This window comes from Cricetulus griseus (genome assembly GCF_003668045.3).
Source record: "Cricetulus griseus strain 17A/GY chromosome 1 unlocalized genomic scaffold, alternate assembly CriGri-PICRH-1.0 chr1_0, whole genome shotgun sequence".
Taxonomy (NCBI): domain Eukaryota; kingdom Metazoa; phylum Chordata; class Mammalia; order Rodentia; family Cricetidae; genus Cricetulus; species Cricetulus griseus.
In genome coordinates, this window is record NW_023276806.1 from 60,729,396 (window position 1) to 60,746,052 (window position 16,657).

The 16,657-nt window shown below is 42.8% G+C and overlaps 1 protein-coding gene across 7 annotated transcripts in view; it reads left to right on the forward strand.

Annotated features, from left to right (window-relative positions):
- The window catches only part of Rprd2 (regulation of nuclear pre-mRNA domain containing 2), a 61,076-nt gene that overhangs the window by 42,261 nt on the left and 2,158 nt on the right, over positions 1 to 16,657 (forward strand). For 3 of the 7 annotated variants that reach the window (XM_027393648.2, XM_027393651.2, XM_027393653.2), the window contains 2 exons: positions 2,653 to 2,853; positions 8,398 to 11,134. In XM_027393648.2, coding sequence (XP_027249449.1) covers positions 2,653 to 2,853; positions 8,398 to 11,134 — 2,938 coding nt within the window. Of the gene's footprint in view, positions 1 to 2,652; positions 2,854 to 8,397; positions 15,438 to 16,657 lie in introns of those variants that run through there. The other 4 variants (XM_027393650.2, XM_027393652.2, XM_027393649.2 and 1 more) reach the window with 3 other exon arrangements.

The window sequence follows — 16,657 nt, forward strand, 5'->3', positions numbered from 1 at the left end:
AGCAGATGCAGGCAGATCTCTGTGAGTTCTAGGCCAGCCTGGTCTACAAAGCTACACAGAGAAACCCTGTCTCAAAAACCAAAAAAAAAAAAAAAAAACCAGACCATAAACAAATGGATAGACATATAAAAGCTCAAAAGTAATCTTAATACACCAAAGCAAACCACCCATACATATGAATGGGTGCTGATTTGATGGATTAGATATTTGTAATACTTCTTTTAGTAATCGAAACATTGGCTGGGCAGCAGTGGCGTATATCCTTAAACCCAGCACTTGGGAGGCAGAGGCAGGTGGATCTCTGTGAGTTCTAGGACAGCCTGGTCTACAGAGTGAGTTCCAGGATAGGCTCCAAAGCTATACAGAGAAACCCTGTTTCAAAAACCTAAGAAAAAATAAACACTTTATATGTTATTTTTCAGCCCGCTTATTTAAAAACTTAAGTATATATCGCACATTTTTATGTTATTACATACTCATCTAAACAGCTGGTTGTGATGGTGCCCACCTATACTCTCAGCATTTGGAAGAAGGGGCAGGAGAATCAGGAGTTCAAGGATAGCCTGGCCTACATGAGACCCTTTCTGGGGGGAAAAAAAAAAAAAAAAAAGATGAAAGTGGGTAGGGAAATGGTTCATTGAGTGAAGTACCTGATGCATAAGTATGAGTATCTGAGTTCAGATCACTAGCACCCACATAAACACTTGACTTAGCCACGTGTGCCTATAGCCCCATTTGGAGTGAGTGGAGACAAGTCGATATTGGGGAGTTGGCAATCAGTCTAGAAGAAACTTCAAGCCCCAGATTCAACGATTGACACCATCTTCCAAAATTAGATAGTCACAGAAGAAGACACCCAGTGTCACTTGGTCTACACACAAACACACACACGCACGCGCGCGCGCGCGAGAAATTAAAATTCATTTACGTCAACTTTAATAACTTATAATGTAGGATAATCCTTGTTATTAGACATTACCATGTTTTCTGCTTTTTGCTTTATAAAGAATACTGAGGTCCTTGCTGTGCAAACCTGATGAGCCCTACATTCAATTCTCAGTATCTTATAAAGGTGGCTGGAGAGATATGATTCCACAAAATTGTCATTTGATCTCCACATGCTCCTCCATTATCCACACATTAGCAGCAACAACAATGAAAGTATATGTACTGGCTGGAGAGATGGCTCAGAGGTTAAGAGCACTGACTGTTCTTTCAGAGGTCCTGAGTTCAAGTCCCAACAACCACATGGTGGCTCACAGCCATCTATAATGAGATCTGGTGCCCTCTTCTGGTGTGTAGGCATACATAGATGCAGAATGCTATACGCATAATTAATAAATAAATCTTTAAAAAAAAGAAAGAAAGAATATGTGAATATGTATAACACAGCTGCAGAAAGATAGGGAAACAAATACTATTTTCTTTCTTTTTTGTTTTTTGTTTTTTGTTTTCCGAGACAGGGTTTCTCTGTGTAGCTTTGGAGGCTGTCCTGGCACTTGCTCTGGAGGCCAGGCTGGTCTTGAACTCACAGAGATCCGCCTGCCTCTGCCTCCCGAGTGTTGGGATTAAAGGGGTGTGCCACCAATGCCCGGCCTACAAATACTATTTTCATCTGAACACTGCCTACTTTATTATTTGGGGGGTGGGGTGATTAGCATGTGACCTAGACGGTACACTGACACTCAGGAAACCAAGCAGGAGCATTGAGAATTCTAGGCCAGCCTTAGTTATATTGTGAGACCCTATTTCTGTGTGTGTTTGGTTGGTTTTTGTTTTTGTTTCTGAGACAGGGTTTCTCTCTGTAGCCTTGGCTGTCCTGGAACTCATTCTATAGACCAGGCTGGTGTTGAACTCAGAGATCTGCCCACAGAGTGCTGGGACTAAAGGTGTATGCCACCACTGCACAACTGGAAGTATTTTCATGTGTTAGAACTAAATTGTTATCTAAGAGAGTATACTGTTTTATATATCTAGTATTTGGAAATTTAATTGTTCCTAATCCTTCCCATTGTCACAATCAGTCTTGAAAAGATAATATCTATTCTTTTAATTAAAGGCTTTTTTTCCATTTGCTTATTTATATTTCTTTGTAAAACACCTGCTCATAATGGTTTTTGTCATTTTGTAAGAAATCTAAATGTTTTTGTCCTGTCTGCATTTACCTTTTTACTGTGTTAATAACAACCCAATGTTTTGAAGTGTAAAAGTGTAAAGGAGTTTGTTTGTATAATGTCATTTTAAAGGCTGTTTCAGAAGAAAAACTCTTGTCAATAACATAGACTTGTACTGACAGTGTTCCGCAGTGGTAGTGCCTCTGATCAAAACTACCCCCAACCCAAGGCCCTGGTTCCTGACCCCCACACTCGACCACCATACCCCACCACACACCTAGTCATACCATTGGGATAGAAGTAGGTTGCCTGTTTGCTGCTCCAGAAACCAGTATGTGTTTGTTTGTTTGTTTGTTTGTTTTAAGAATATTCCTAATAGAACAGTCATATTTTCAGATGCTCTTCTTTGTATGCGTCAAAATGGGCACTATCTGTGTAGATCAGTCACAAGAATTACTATTAAACACTCATTCATTGAGTTTGGAAAGCGTCATGGATTGAGTTTTGCACTTTCTTGAGTTCATCTTTCTGCCACCAGGTGTCAGTTCTGCATCAAGACCTTCTCCAGGAACGCCTACCAGTCCCAGCAACCTCTCCAGTGGCCTGAAAACACCTACACCTGCCACAACAACACCTCACAACCCTCTGGCAAATATCCTCTCAAAGGTGGAGATCACCCCTGAGAGCATTCTCTCTGCTCTTTCTAAAACGCAGACACAGTCAGCCCCTGCACTTCAAGGTAAACTGACATGTGCCAGAGGGACATGAATAGTGAATGTTTGCCTCCAGTGTGGCCGTGGATTCTAGTTCTCAGGCATCCAAAGCCATGAAATGTACAATATAGTTAATTTATCAGTGCCTCTTTAGTTATCACTTATGAGGTAGCATTTACAGAATTGAAAATGCCAACACTAGAACAGACTAAATATTATCTAGTCTATTATGCTCCCATTCAGGTAAGAAAACTAGGCTCATTGAGGTGATATGGTTGGTTAAGGTCACAAGTCTATCTGATCTGTGATGAGCTGAAACTAAAAACCAGATTTCATGATTATTTAATACTCTGATCTGTACCATGGCACCACTGGGGGTTACAATTAATCCTAGCTCTTAGTATAGGTTAGTGTGTGTTAAGTTTTTTGGTTTTTTGTTTTTGTTTTGTGTGTGTGTGTGTGTGTGTGTGTGTGTGTGTGCGCGCGCGCGTGCGCGGGCCCTCGAGCCTGTTTGCCGGGGGTGGGGGGGGTGGGGTGTGTTCAAGAGTTCAAGACAGGGTTTCTCTGTGTAGTCCTGGCTGTCCTCGAACTCACTCTGTAAACCAGGGTGGCCTTGCTCACTTGCCTCTGCCTCCCTAGTGCTGGGGTTAAAGGAATTCGCCACCACCTCATGGTGTGTATTGATGTCTAATGTTGACCTATAATACATCCTTTTTTTTTTTTCTTCTCTTATTGCTGCCTCATTTAAACTTCTCTTTTTGCCTTTCCCAGTTATGTCTTGTACATAAAACTGCTTCAGTTTTTCATGAATCAACCCTGATCTTTCAATTCTTACTTTCCAGGTACCTACACAGCCCTTCTTAAGCATCTCAGAATTATGCAGTTAATTACAAAGTCCAGAATAGTGTCAGCATTGTAACTCCTGGTCAAACAGATGTTGTTAAATATCCTATAATGCATAGAATACTCTCCAGCCACTAAATGATGCGATTCTGTTTTTGTTTTTTGTGTGTTGGTTGTAATTTATTTTTATTTTATGTGCATTGGTGTTTTGCCTGCATGTATGTGTGTGTGAGGGTGTGGGGTCCCCTAGAACTGGAGTTACAGTCAATTGTGAACTGCCATTTGGGTGCTGTAATTGAACCTGGGACCTCTGGAAGAGTAGCAGCCAGTGCTCTCAACCTCTAAACCATCCCTCCAGCCCTATGCTGATTTTTTTGTTTGTTTAGTTGGTTTTTGATTTTTGTTTTTTTGAGACAGGGTTTCTCTGTGGGTTTGGAGACTGTCCTGGCACTTGCTCTGTAGACCAGACTCGCCTCAAACTCACAGAGATCCACCTGCCTTTTGCCTCACAAGTGCTGGGATTAAAGATGTGTGCCACCAATGCCCGGAGATTTTTTTTTTTTAAGCACAGAAAAAGTTTGATAATCTACAACAGTAGCTCAAGTGAGATTACAGTGCTTTTGAGTTCTCCCTTTCTACTGCTATGCTGCAGATACAGTAAAAATTTTTAAATCACTCATACTAGTTTTCCACATAGATGCATCACTGTGTTTTAGGTCCTGTCTGCTCTGCAAATCAGGCTATCCTCCTACCTGGGTGCTGGGATTAAAGGCATGTGACGCCACTGCCCACAGAGTACAATTTTTTTTACACCTTTAATCGCAGCACTCAGGAGGCAGAGGCAGGTGTGTCTCTCTGAGTTCAGAAACCCTGTCTCGGAATAAAAAAGAGAAAGAAGGAAAGGAGGAAGGAAAGAAACTTCTTAGAACTTTATTCTGTTTTTGTCATCCATAATCCTGTTGACAAATTTTCAAAAGAAAGATTTCACGGCGTGTTGAGATGAAAGAAATGTAGTTAAGTGACAAAAAAGAATTTTACATATTACAAAAATCTAATATCTACATTTTTATTTATTTATGGGGATATATGAGCTTCACTTCTTATGGAGATCAAAGGACAACTTGTGGAAATTGGTTCTCTACTTTTACAATGTTGAGTGCTGAAAATCCAACTCAAGTCATCAGGCCTGGCATCAAGTGCCTTACCTGCAAAACACTGGTCTGTGGAAGAACATGTCCACATTATCTGAAAGATGATATTGAATCTCTTTTTTTAAAAAATCATAACACTTCACATCTGTAATCCCAGCATTTGAGCAGGATTGCCATGGGTTCAAGGCTAGCCTGGGCTGTGTAGCAAATGCCTATTTGAGAAAACAAAATAAATAAATAATGGGCTGTGGTGCCGAATGCCTTTAGTCCCAGCACCTGGGAGGTATAGGTAGGTGGATCTCTGTGAGTCTGAGGCCAGTCTGGTCTATATAGTGAGTTCTAGAACATCCAGTCTTGAAAAACAAAAGAGTACATAAACAAAGGGCAGGCACAGTGCATGTGACCCCTACCTGGGCGGCAGTGGCAGAAGGATCACAATTTATGCCAGTGGAGGCTAAGGAGCAAGTGCTACTGCATCCTGGGGTATGATGCAAGAGTGCCTCCAAAAGACAGACTTGAGCCAGGAGTGTAGCTTAGTGTAGAGCACTCTCTTAGTTCATTGAAAGCAAAAACAATAATAATAGTAAAATTTATGTCCAGGCCTGTAGGTTTGTAAACTGGCACAGCCACCATGGAAGCCAGAATGAACTTTCCTGTCTGAAAATTGAATTCAGATATGATAGTTCCTGGGTCTACATCTGAACTGAAATGAACACACCATAGAGATTCTTCTGTGTCCTAGTTAATTTTGCTTTACTTTTAGTAGTCAAGAAATGGAACCAGCCTAAACACCCTTCCACAGATAGATAAAATGTGTACATATGCACATTTAATTTAATTTTATGAAGACCATAAGAAAACCAACATTTGCAGGGAGTTGGGTGTTACTGGAAATCATTGTGTTAAGCAGAGTAAGTCAGACACAGAAAGACAAATAACCATATTTTCTCTCAAAGGCATAATAAATTGTGTCTGTGTCTATGTAGATGTTAAACTAGAAATCCATGAGAGGTGAAGAAAAGATCTTTGTTGGGGGTGAAATAAATGTGCCATGAAAGCAGATGGAATTACTGTTTGCAGAGAAGAAGGTGACCAGCAAAAGGGAGGACGGTAGGAGAGAAGGGTGACCATGAAGTTTAATGACGTGTGTTAGGTGAATATGGTATGATGAGGCTCATTTACTTGATTAACTTTAGGATTTGTTCGGGTGGTAATTTTGCTGTCTGCATGCATGAGGACCTGAGCTCAATCCCCAGCACCCACATTAAAATCAGGCATGGTGTCATGTGCTTGTGGTCATAGCACCAGAGAGACAGGGACAAAAGGAGCCTGCAGTCCAGCTGACTGACGTGATCAGTTAGCCCCAGTTCCCAGTGAGAGACCTTGCCTCAAAAAATAGGTGGATGGCCCCTGAGGAACTGATGCCTGAAGTTGACCTCTGGATTCTACTTATAGGTCCACTTGTGCATGTGACCATACAGAATTATAAAAAATGGAAATCAAGGAGAATTGAAAAAATTGAAATCCCTTAGTAAATATGATTTTAAATTGATATTTTGAAGAAGCACTTACTGAAGTATCAGGAATATTTTCTTTAGGTGTTTCATTACCAAAAGATAGTTTTGGTTGATTTAGTAAGAAATGAAATTTTCATTTATGACTGTAAAGTAAGTAGATTTGACAAAATATGACTTGCTTAAGAGGATCTTATGTTACTTTTCAGTTTTTTGTCTTGTAGACTTTTCTGCCTGGACATGGCAGAATACATTTGTAATTTTGGCAGACAAGAATATCATTGGGTTGAGCCCACTCTGGTTATATAAGGAGATCCAGGGGTTTGTTTTTATTTTCAGGAGCACTTTGATTTCATTAACTTCAGCCTGAACCAATGAATTCTTTTTCCATGATTCTGAGGTTTGTCAGTGTACAGGGTTGAATCTCATCATTGTCAGTTTGTACTGATCAATAATTCTTGGGCTTTCCTAGGTATAAAACAGGAATTGTGGATTTTTGTATAATAAGAGCAGCACTTCTATTGATCTGGCTTTGTAAGACTTTGTGGTTCCTGCTTTTCTGTTTATCATTGCTGTCTTTTACAAACAAAATTGGTCTTGAAAGCATTGTCTGTGTGATGCACGCCTGTAATCCCTACATTTTTTAAGAGAACAAAAGATTGAAAGTTTGAGGATAGCCTGGCCTACATAGCAACATTCTGTCTCAGAAAAACTGGAAAGAAACCAAAAGAGGGGTGGAACAGTGGCCCAGCAGTTAAGACCATGTCTTGCTCTTGTTCCCAGCACTCGTATCTGGTAGTGACTCCAGCTCCAGAGTATTTAATGCCTTCTTCAGTCCTCCCCAGGCTCCAGAACACATATGGCATACATTCACACAATATACACACATACACATAAATAAAAATAATTTAGAAAAAATAAAAGAGCCAGGCTGTAGTGGCATGTGCCTATAATCTCAGTACTCAGAAAGCAGAGGCAGGGAGAGCTCCATGAGTTCAAGTCCAACCTGGTCTACATAGCAGAGCTATGTAGTTGAAACCGTGCCTCAAAAATAAATAATTAAATAACCTTGAATTTTAAAGGGGGGGGGGGAGCTAAGTGTTATGGTACACACTTAAAATCTCGGCGTTAAGGAGGTGGAGTCAAGAGGATTAAGAGTTTAAGGCTAGCCTGTATTACATGAGAACCCTACGCCCCTCATAAAGAGACAGGACTGGGCCTGGAGAAATGACTCGGCAGTTAAGAGCACTGACTTCTCTTCCAGAGGACCCAGGTTCAGTTCCCAGCAATCACAGGGCAGCTCACAGCTATCTGTAACTCCAGTTCCATGAGATCTGACACCAATGCACATAAAATAAAAAAATAATAAAAATAAAAAAATTTAAAAAGACAGGACTGGAGAGATGATGTTTAGCACCTGCGTAGTTTATAGGTGTTGTAACTCCAGTTCTAGGGGATTCAATACCTTTCTCTGGCCTCTTTGGGCCTCAGGCATTCAAGTGTACATAGACATATATGAGGATATGAGGGCAAAACAACCATACACACACACAATAATTTTAAAAGTGACAGTAAAACTGCAAGAGATAGACTTGTTGAAAAAATGTTGAAGCAGATTTCTGAATTTTGTATGTGTTCTTATTGAAAACAGCAGTGCATGGTAACACTGGAGTAAGTTGTGATGGGTGGGAGGGTGGGAACATCCATCTGTGTTTAGAGCGACTCCACAGCTCAGACACAGATACTGCTTAGAATGCTGTGCTAAGCTGTGAATGATTCTGACATGCAAAATCCCTCTTTCCTGTGACCTTTTAGTACTGGACTTGTGTCTGGATTGTTCAGGGACTCTCTGAATGCTTCACTGTTTTAAATTGATAAATTGTCCTGATGTTTTCTGTGACATGTAGTCACTGCCTGTTTAGTCTGGATTCCTTTTAACTTCATATTTTAAAGTCTATCTGGTTCCCACCAGAGTGAATGATAGTATCTAATAAGCCTGCCTTGTTTTCGTTCTGATGTTCGTAGTTGTTCTTTTTAACCCCTCTAATCTGTGTTTCTACAGGCCTGTCATCTTTACTTCAGAGTGTTACTGGGAACCCAGTGCCAGCCAGTGAAGCTACATCCCAGAGCTCTACGGCCTCCCCTGCCAGCACCACCAGCTCTGCCATAAAGGGGAGAAATGTGCTCTCCAGTACCCAGTCTTTTATTTCCAAAAGCTTCGGCTATTCCCCCAATTCTTCAACTTCTGAAGTCTCTTCGACTTCAGCAAGCAAGGCATCAGTTGGGCAAAGCCCAGTGCTCCCAAGCACTACTTTTAAATTACCATCCAGTTCTTTAGGATTTACAGGTACCCACAATACTAGCCCTGCTGCTCCACCTACTGAAGTTGCCATGTGCCAATCCTCAGAAGTCTCCAAGCCAAAGCTGGAATCAGAGTCCACTTCCCCAAGCCTGGAAATGAAGATCCACAACTTCTTAAAAGGTAACCCTGGTTTCAGTGGGTTAAACTTAAACATCCCAATCCTGAGCAGCTTGGGATCCAGTGCCCCATCAGAGAGCCACTCCTCAGACTTCCAGCGTGGTCCTACTAGCACTTCAGCTGACAACATCGATGGCACCCCTGTTCGGGATGAACGGAGTGGGACACCCACCCAGGATGAGATGATGGACAAGCCCACATCCAGCAGTGTAGACACCATGTCCCTGCTGTCTAAGATCATCAGTCCTGGTTCCTCAACACCAAGCAGTACAAGATCACCACCCCCTGGAAGAGATGAAAGCTACTCCCAAGAGCTCCCCAATTCTGTGTCTACATATCGGCCCTTCGGCCTGGCCAGTGATGCTTCCTACAAGCAGCCACCTGAGGGAGTCGAGAGACCATCTTCCCTGATGGACTCTTCACAGGAAAAGTTCTTCCCTGACACTTCTTTCCAGGAAGATGAGGATTATCGAGATTTTGAATATTCAGGGCCTCCACCCTCTGCCATGATGAACCTAGAGAAGAAACCAGCCAAATCCATCCTGAAGTCAAGCAAACTTTCTGACACCGCCGATTACCAGCCAATCATGTCCAGTTATAACCACAGGGCCCAAGAGTTTGGGGTAAAGTCTGCCTTTCCTCCATCTGTAAGGGCACTCCTAGACTCTAGTGAGAACTGTGACCATCTCTCATCTCCCCCTGGGCTATTTGGTGCCTTCAGTATAAGAGGGAATGAACCTGGGTCAGACCGGTCACCATCACCGAGTAAGAATGATTCGTTTTTCACCCCTGACTCCAACCACAGTAGCTTGTCTCAGTCCACCACTGGCCATCTCACTCTGCCACAGAAGCAGTACCCAGACTCTCCTCACTCAGTCCCCCATCGTTCCCTTTTCTCTTCGCAGAATACCCTTGCCGCTCCAACGGGCCTCCCACCCACTTCAGGCATGGAGAAAGTCCTGGCCTCCACCATTTCTACCACATCGACGATTGAGTTTAAGAATATGCTTAAAAATGCCTCTCGAAAACCCTCAGATGATAAGCATTTTGGCCAGACCCCCAACAAGGGTACTTCAAGTGATGGTGTCAGTCTGTCAAACCTCACCCAGCCCAGCTTGCCTACCACTGAACAGCAACAGGAAGAACACTATCGCATAGAAACCCGAGTCTCTTCCTCCTGTTTAGACTTGCCTGATAGCACAGAAGAAAAGGGGGCCCCCATAGAAACTCTGGGTTATCATAATGCAGCCAACAGGAGGATGTCAGGGGAGCCAATACAGACAGTAGAGTCCATACGAGTTCCTGGGAAGGGAAATAGAGGACATGGGCGGGAGGTTTCAAGAGTAGGTTGGTTTGATGTGAGCACAGCAGGCAGCTCTTTTGACAATGGCCCCTCAAGTGCCTCTGAGTTGGCATCCCTTGGGGGTGGGGGCAGCGGAGGCCTCACTGGCTTTAAGACGACGCCATACAAGGAGCGGGCGCCCCAGTTTCAGGAGAGTGTCGCCAGCTTTCGTTCCAGCAGTTTCAACTCAACATTTGAGCATCATCTCCCCCCATCCCCCTTGGAACACGGGACACCCTTTCAGAGAGAGCCAGTGGGGCCATCATCTGCCCCACCAGCTCCTCCTAAGGATCACGGTGGTATCTTCTCCCGAGAGGCGCCCACTCATCTGCCCTCTGTGGATCTTTCGAACCCCTTTCCAAAGGAGGCGTCTCTGGCCCATGCCGCCCCACCACCTCCTCCAGGAGAGCACAGCGGAGTTCCTTTCCCTCCCCCACCCCCTCCCCCACCCCCGGGGGAACTTAGCAGCAGTGGAGGGACTGGTGTTCCCTTTGCTACTCCACCCCCTCCTCCTCCCCCTGTTGACCACTCTGGGGTTGTACCTTTCCCAACTCCACCACTGCCAGAGCATGGAGTGACTGGGCCTGTGGCAGTTTTTCCCAAGGACCATAGTTCCCTCCTTCAAGGGACCCTGGCTGAGCATTTTGGGGTCCTCACAGGACCCAGGGACCTCAATGGCCCTGGTCTTAGCCGTGCACGAGAGAGCCTGAGCCTGCCTTCCCACCCTCTGGAGCACTTGGGCCCTGCCCTTGGAGGAGGTGGGGGAGGCAACACCAGCAGCAGTGGCCTTCCCTTGGGTCCTGCACACAGAGACGCCATCGGCCGGAGTGGTATGATTTTACGGAGTCCCCGGCCAGACTTTCGGCCTAGGGAAGCTTTTCTCGGCAGAGATCCATTCCACAGTTTAAAGAGACCCCGGCCACCTTTTGTTAGAGGCCCTCCGTTCTTTGCACCAAAACGCCCATTCTTCCCTCCCAGGTACTGATGGAAATCAGGGAAAGGCATTTTGAACAGTCTAGAGAGCATTGGAAGTAGCAGTTTGGTTTCTTGTTTTTATTTGTTTCCTCTCGATTTTTTGTTTTTTTTTTTTTTTGTTTTGTTTTGTTTTTTTTAACGAAGGGCCTCCCTTCCAAATTCAAAAAACATACATGGTAACAATTTACTATTTCCCCCTCCTCTCTGCGATTAGGACCTTCCCCAAGTTGTTTGTGTTTTTCTTTTTTTTTTTTCTCCTTAAACAAACAAACAAAAAAAAGGTAAACATAACCAAAGCCATTTCATTTGGCTGGGGGTTTCGGGAGTGGGGAAGAAAACAATATTTTATCTCATCTATTGGACAGATAACTTACATTTGAAATAAAACTTCGGTCAGTAGAGGTAATAGTATGTGCAATGTTGGGGTGTCATTTGGGTCTTGGCCTTGCTAACAGTAGTGGGAGGATCCCTGTCTCCTTCCCTCTCCAGCTAAGCAACTCCAGTGACTGGCTTGGCTCCCTTCTCTGAATTCTCTGCCCTGCTGAAGGCCAAGAGGTATTTGCAAAAGGACAAAATGTGGGCAGTTTTGGGCCTGCCAGGTGTATTTGCTTTATTCTAAAGGCATGTTGAAACAGAGTTCTTTATCTTTTGTTTTTTCAGCATCATCCTCTGAACTATTACCAAGCAGTAAATCTGAGACAGCACAAACTTTATTGTATGTAACAGAAAGTTTTCTCTTTCTGGGTGCCACCACACCCACAACCTCAGTGCTGGGAGGCAGGGCGAAGACAACGGCAAGTTTGAGGTCAGCTTGAGCTATATAGTGGAACTTTGTCCCAAAAAGAAAGAAAAAAGTCTCTTCCTTAAATGAAAAAGCTGAATATAATTTCAGTATTAAAATTAGCAGTGATCACAGTATGTAAAGCTAGGGAACGGGATCATTTGTAAGCAAGGAAGTAGGAAACATTTGGATATAAATACATATACATATCTGTCCTAAGCCCTTGCCCCCTGCTTTCCCTGACTTTTTCTCCCTCAGTTGTTAATTCTGACTATATTGTTAAACAGGTGTAGGTCAAATATCCCTGCCTTCTTAAATGTATAAGTAGACACTTATTTTACTATGGTACCTGCCTCACTGGTGGTTTTCTGTAAACATTAACTTTAGAGAAAGGGAAATATTTTGTCTTTAGCATTTCCCTCTTCTCAGTCCTGTATTCACCTGTTCTTACTGTTTCAGAGGAGACGAGTGGTATCCTTACATGCTACTCTGTAGGTGTGTCTTAGAGACAGGTGGGTATTGTTGGCCATCTTTGTATAGAAAGTGGGGTCCTGATGAAGCCAAGTTGGCCCTCAGAGATAGCAACTTGATCTTTTCAGTGCCCACCTCCTACCCCTCCTCATGTCAGCTGATAAGATGTTTTGCCTGGGTCATTGCTATGGAAGGAAGAGCTTTCTTTCCTGCATTAAAGGTTTGTGTTTCTGCATCTAATACTTAGGGGAAAGACAATCACTGTGCTTGGAGTGCTTTTATCTTTATCTGGGAAGCAAATACTGCTTACTACAATTTCTGTTGGTGTTTTGCACCAAGGTAAATGCTGATGATCTCCAGGTAGGTGTGTAAAATGATGTGTTGAGCTTTTGAAGGAATTCTAACAAGTTAAGATAGAACATAAGGAAGTAAAGAAGTATTTGAATTCCTTAGTAGGGGAGTAAAGATGGAAGAAAGTGGGGCACACAGTTGAAGGCAGTCCTTTATCTCAGAACAAACCACTTTTCAGAAGAAAAGCTGTCCAACCTAATCTTGGGTCTGTGTAAGCGTGCAGCAGACAGCATCCTCATTCACATTCCCATTTTGAGCCAGTTCCCCCTTTTTTTTCCTTTCTCAAGCCTCTCTGCCCTGTAGTTCTCCCCACAAAAATGCCTGATACCATGAGCTTGTGAAGGGGATTGGGTATATAGCATAGCAAAGTAAAGGAAGTGTAGTTAAATATTGAGTCTTAAGACATTTGTTTAGTAAAAAAGCATCAAACAGAATGGGGGCGGGTGGTCAGGGAATTGTGACTTTCAGAATTGATCCTTTTTTTTTTTTCCCCCAGAAATTAAGTGGGGTTGTTTTTCAGTCTAGAATAAAAGAATGTGAATTATTTCTACCGCTCTTGTTTAAGCTAAACATACTGTTTACTTGAAAAGGCTCTCTGACCATTTAATTTTCTAAGAAAATATGGGAGTATAAGGAAAGTGGTTTCTGGAATGTTGAGCAAGATAATTGTCCTCAAAAGCATAGAAGCATAGTGGCCAATCCATGACAGGAGTACTTTGTCCAGTTCAGGAGTGGACTTTATGGGGGTTGGGTTTTTGTGGGGTATTTTTTGTTTTGTTTTTGCCACAAAATCTTCAGTGTGTTTCAGGGTGGAAGTGAGAATTGTATGATGCTGTCGGATATTTTAAGGAAATCTGTCTACAATACTAAATGAAGACAACTGTATATATGTGATATAGTGAAACAAAAGACATTTCTGCTATTCATAAAGATAAAAACAAGGGATTTTATTCTTTCTGTGTCTGTGATTTAAACTCCGTACCATGCTCTGACTTTTGTATTTCACCCTGAGTTCAAAAAAAAAAAATAAAAAATAAACAAGATATTTTTTAAAGAATGCACAATATAGTGTGTCTTAGCAAGGACATGAGTCATATGAAGCAGAATGCGTAGTTGTCACTAAGGTTCTTGGTGCTCATTGTAAAACCACAGACAAAGAATTCTATGAAGACGCTAGTATCACACAGAATTCAGTGATGCTAGACCAGAAATAGGATCCTTAAAGGTTTTCTGAGAGTTTATTTTCTAGTCAGCATAGGTGGGAGCTCCTCCCTGCACCTCTCTGCCCTCTCAAAAACTGAGGTCAACAGAACTGGGTTTGATCCCTGGAGGGTGCTGTGAGCAGTGGAGGACCTTTATCGTTTCTGATACCAGAAACAACAGATATGTAAGGTACGGCAAGTCTATCTAGACAATGTGAATAGGCTCAGCTTTCTTACTGCAGAATATCCACTCAGTCCTGTTGTTACTGTTGATGCAGTTAGGCTTCAGCTGTTAGGTTTTGAAGCGGCTGTAAATTACTGCTCCCCCCTCCCCACCTCCATATTTTTAATTGGTGGGGTTACCTGTTAAGATTTTTTTTTTAAGTAGATATGTTGGATTGATATTCTCACGTGTTCAGTGTGGAAAACAAGTACATGCTTTAGAGACAACAACAATGAAATCCTTTTGGAATGTGTATTAATATCATTTAATAAAATAACTAGTTCTAAAGGTTTGATATTTTTCTTTTGAGACTGGAGCTTTGAACAAGGGCCCCTGGCTTCTCTGGTGAATGCAAACAGAAACAACTTCTCTTCTCCAGAAGCCAAAACTGCAGCTTTGTAGCACAGACCTGTGGTTAGAGATGCTGTATTTCCTCCGTCGAAGATGCAGCATGACTGTCCAGGGCCAAAGGAGAAACAGGCTACAGAATGCAGAAAAGAAAAGCTGGGGGATAGCCCTGAAGATGCCACTGTACTGGCTTTTCACCTGGGGTGTGTGGGAAGGACAGAAAGTGGTGTGTGTGCCCACACATACCATATGTGCCGCAGACCAACCGTCTGTTTTCTTTATAGCCACTTGCACTTAACCTCGCCCAGCTTTTTTTTGGGGGGGGGGAAATTGTCTCCGATATTTTGTTTTCCAGTTTAATAAAATACGGTTTTCTTTGTTGTGTGGTTAACTTTCCCCTCTCACGTTGAACTTTCCCAGCTGTCCTCTGTTGCCTTGTGCACTTGTGGTCACTGAAGTCTCTGTGGGCCTCTAGGATCTTCGTGGCCTTGTGGGTGTTTGGTTTGATCCTCGGTATTATTGTAATGGGTGGGATGAGATCAAGGTGCTGAGGGAGTGACTGCTATTGAAGTGGGATATATTGTATAGATTATTTGTGTCTTTTCCCAATATTGTACAGTTGTGAACCAAGAGAAAAGGTTGTTTTCGTGGTTATGCTTGCAGTGCTGAGCATAAAACCCATGGTCTGTGCGTTGTAAGCAAGCATCCTACCAATGAAGCACATCTCTAGTCTTCAGAGAACGTTTTTAAAGCAAGCATAGAATTGGGGGAAATATATGTGAAAGGGTCCTTCTGGTCAACTGTGTCTGTCCTTCGTCACATATTGATGATTGATCTGTCACGCAGAAACCATACTTAGCCCTTCTCTCTTACTCCATCCTTTTTCATAACCCAATGAGGCTTAATAAATGGAATGTTTCCTTAAAGGGATCTCAAGGGATAGTCACTTCATCTGGGCCAGGCTTAGGTCACTGGCAGGGTAGAAGGCTTTGAATAGCAGCCCCAATTTCATGAAGCTCCATGTGTCATAAGACCTCAGAAATGGCAGCAGTCTAGGGAACACACCCAGCTGCCAGGGTGTACCACTATACTGATTCTGGAATCTGGCTCACCTATTCATCCTTGTCTCCACTTAGGAGTGCAATTGGTCACCCTAATACACTGCCCCTGAAGGAGCAACCTTTTTTAGACTTCCTCATTGGCCTCTGGGCATGGTATTGAAAACTACATGGCTTCTCTTCCCTTCCTGCAGCTTGTTTTATTCTGTCCAATCACACACAGTAGGAATGAGCTACCTCCTCTTGTGTGTAGACTTAGTAACATCATCAGAATGAGTTTGGGGGTATTAGGGTGTTTCTCATACTTGCTTATGAGTAACTAACTATAGACAAGTCTGATCAGTTACTGTTCACAATTGCTGAGGAGTAACTCACTGAGACTGTAAAGACAAGGCTTCAAGACAGTCACCGGGAAGCTGTCTCTAAAACAAACATCCTGTTCTGAAGGGGAGAACATAAAGGAGAGGAAGAAGTGTGATATAAAACTAGACATCTGAGTTACTTGTGAAAAGAAGAAAGCTTTCCTTAGTTACAAAGTTGGCTTTTTTTTTTTTTTTTTTTTTTTTTGGGTTGGGGGTTACAGGCTAATTTGTACAGGCGCTGCTTAGGATTTAAAAGGCCCTGGGCCAGGAGCAATGGGGATTGAGATGGAATTTGGTTTGGATTTTTTCCTGTTCCAGTGAGTACCCGCACTTGGCATTGAACTCAGGACCTCATACATACTAAGAACTACACTGTATCCCAGCCTCTCTGCTTTTTTATTTGTTTTGTTTTCCTTGTCCCTTTGTTTTCACCTAGGCAGGTGGAGGCACTAAGGAGATCTGTAGTGCCAACTGAGAAACCAAAGCCACATCTGTTCACGGTTGACTCAAAAGGATGTTGGCTAACCCAGTCTACCCTGGATTTGTTTGGGTTCATGGCAAACTAAAGGTTCTCAAAATTTTCGTTTATCTCATTGTATTCTTCTGTATTTGTAAGATGATGAAGTCCTTTGTCAACTGATGTGTGGAAAAGAAAGAACCTGATGACTACTATTTTTGGGGGGGGGCGTATCTGTGAGAATGGGAAGAAAGGACATTGACGGCATTCATC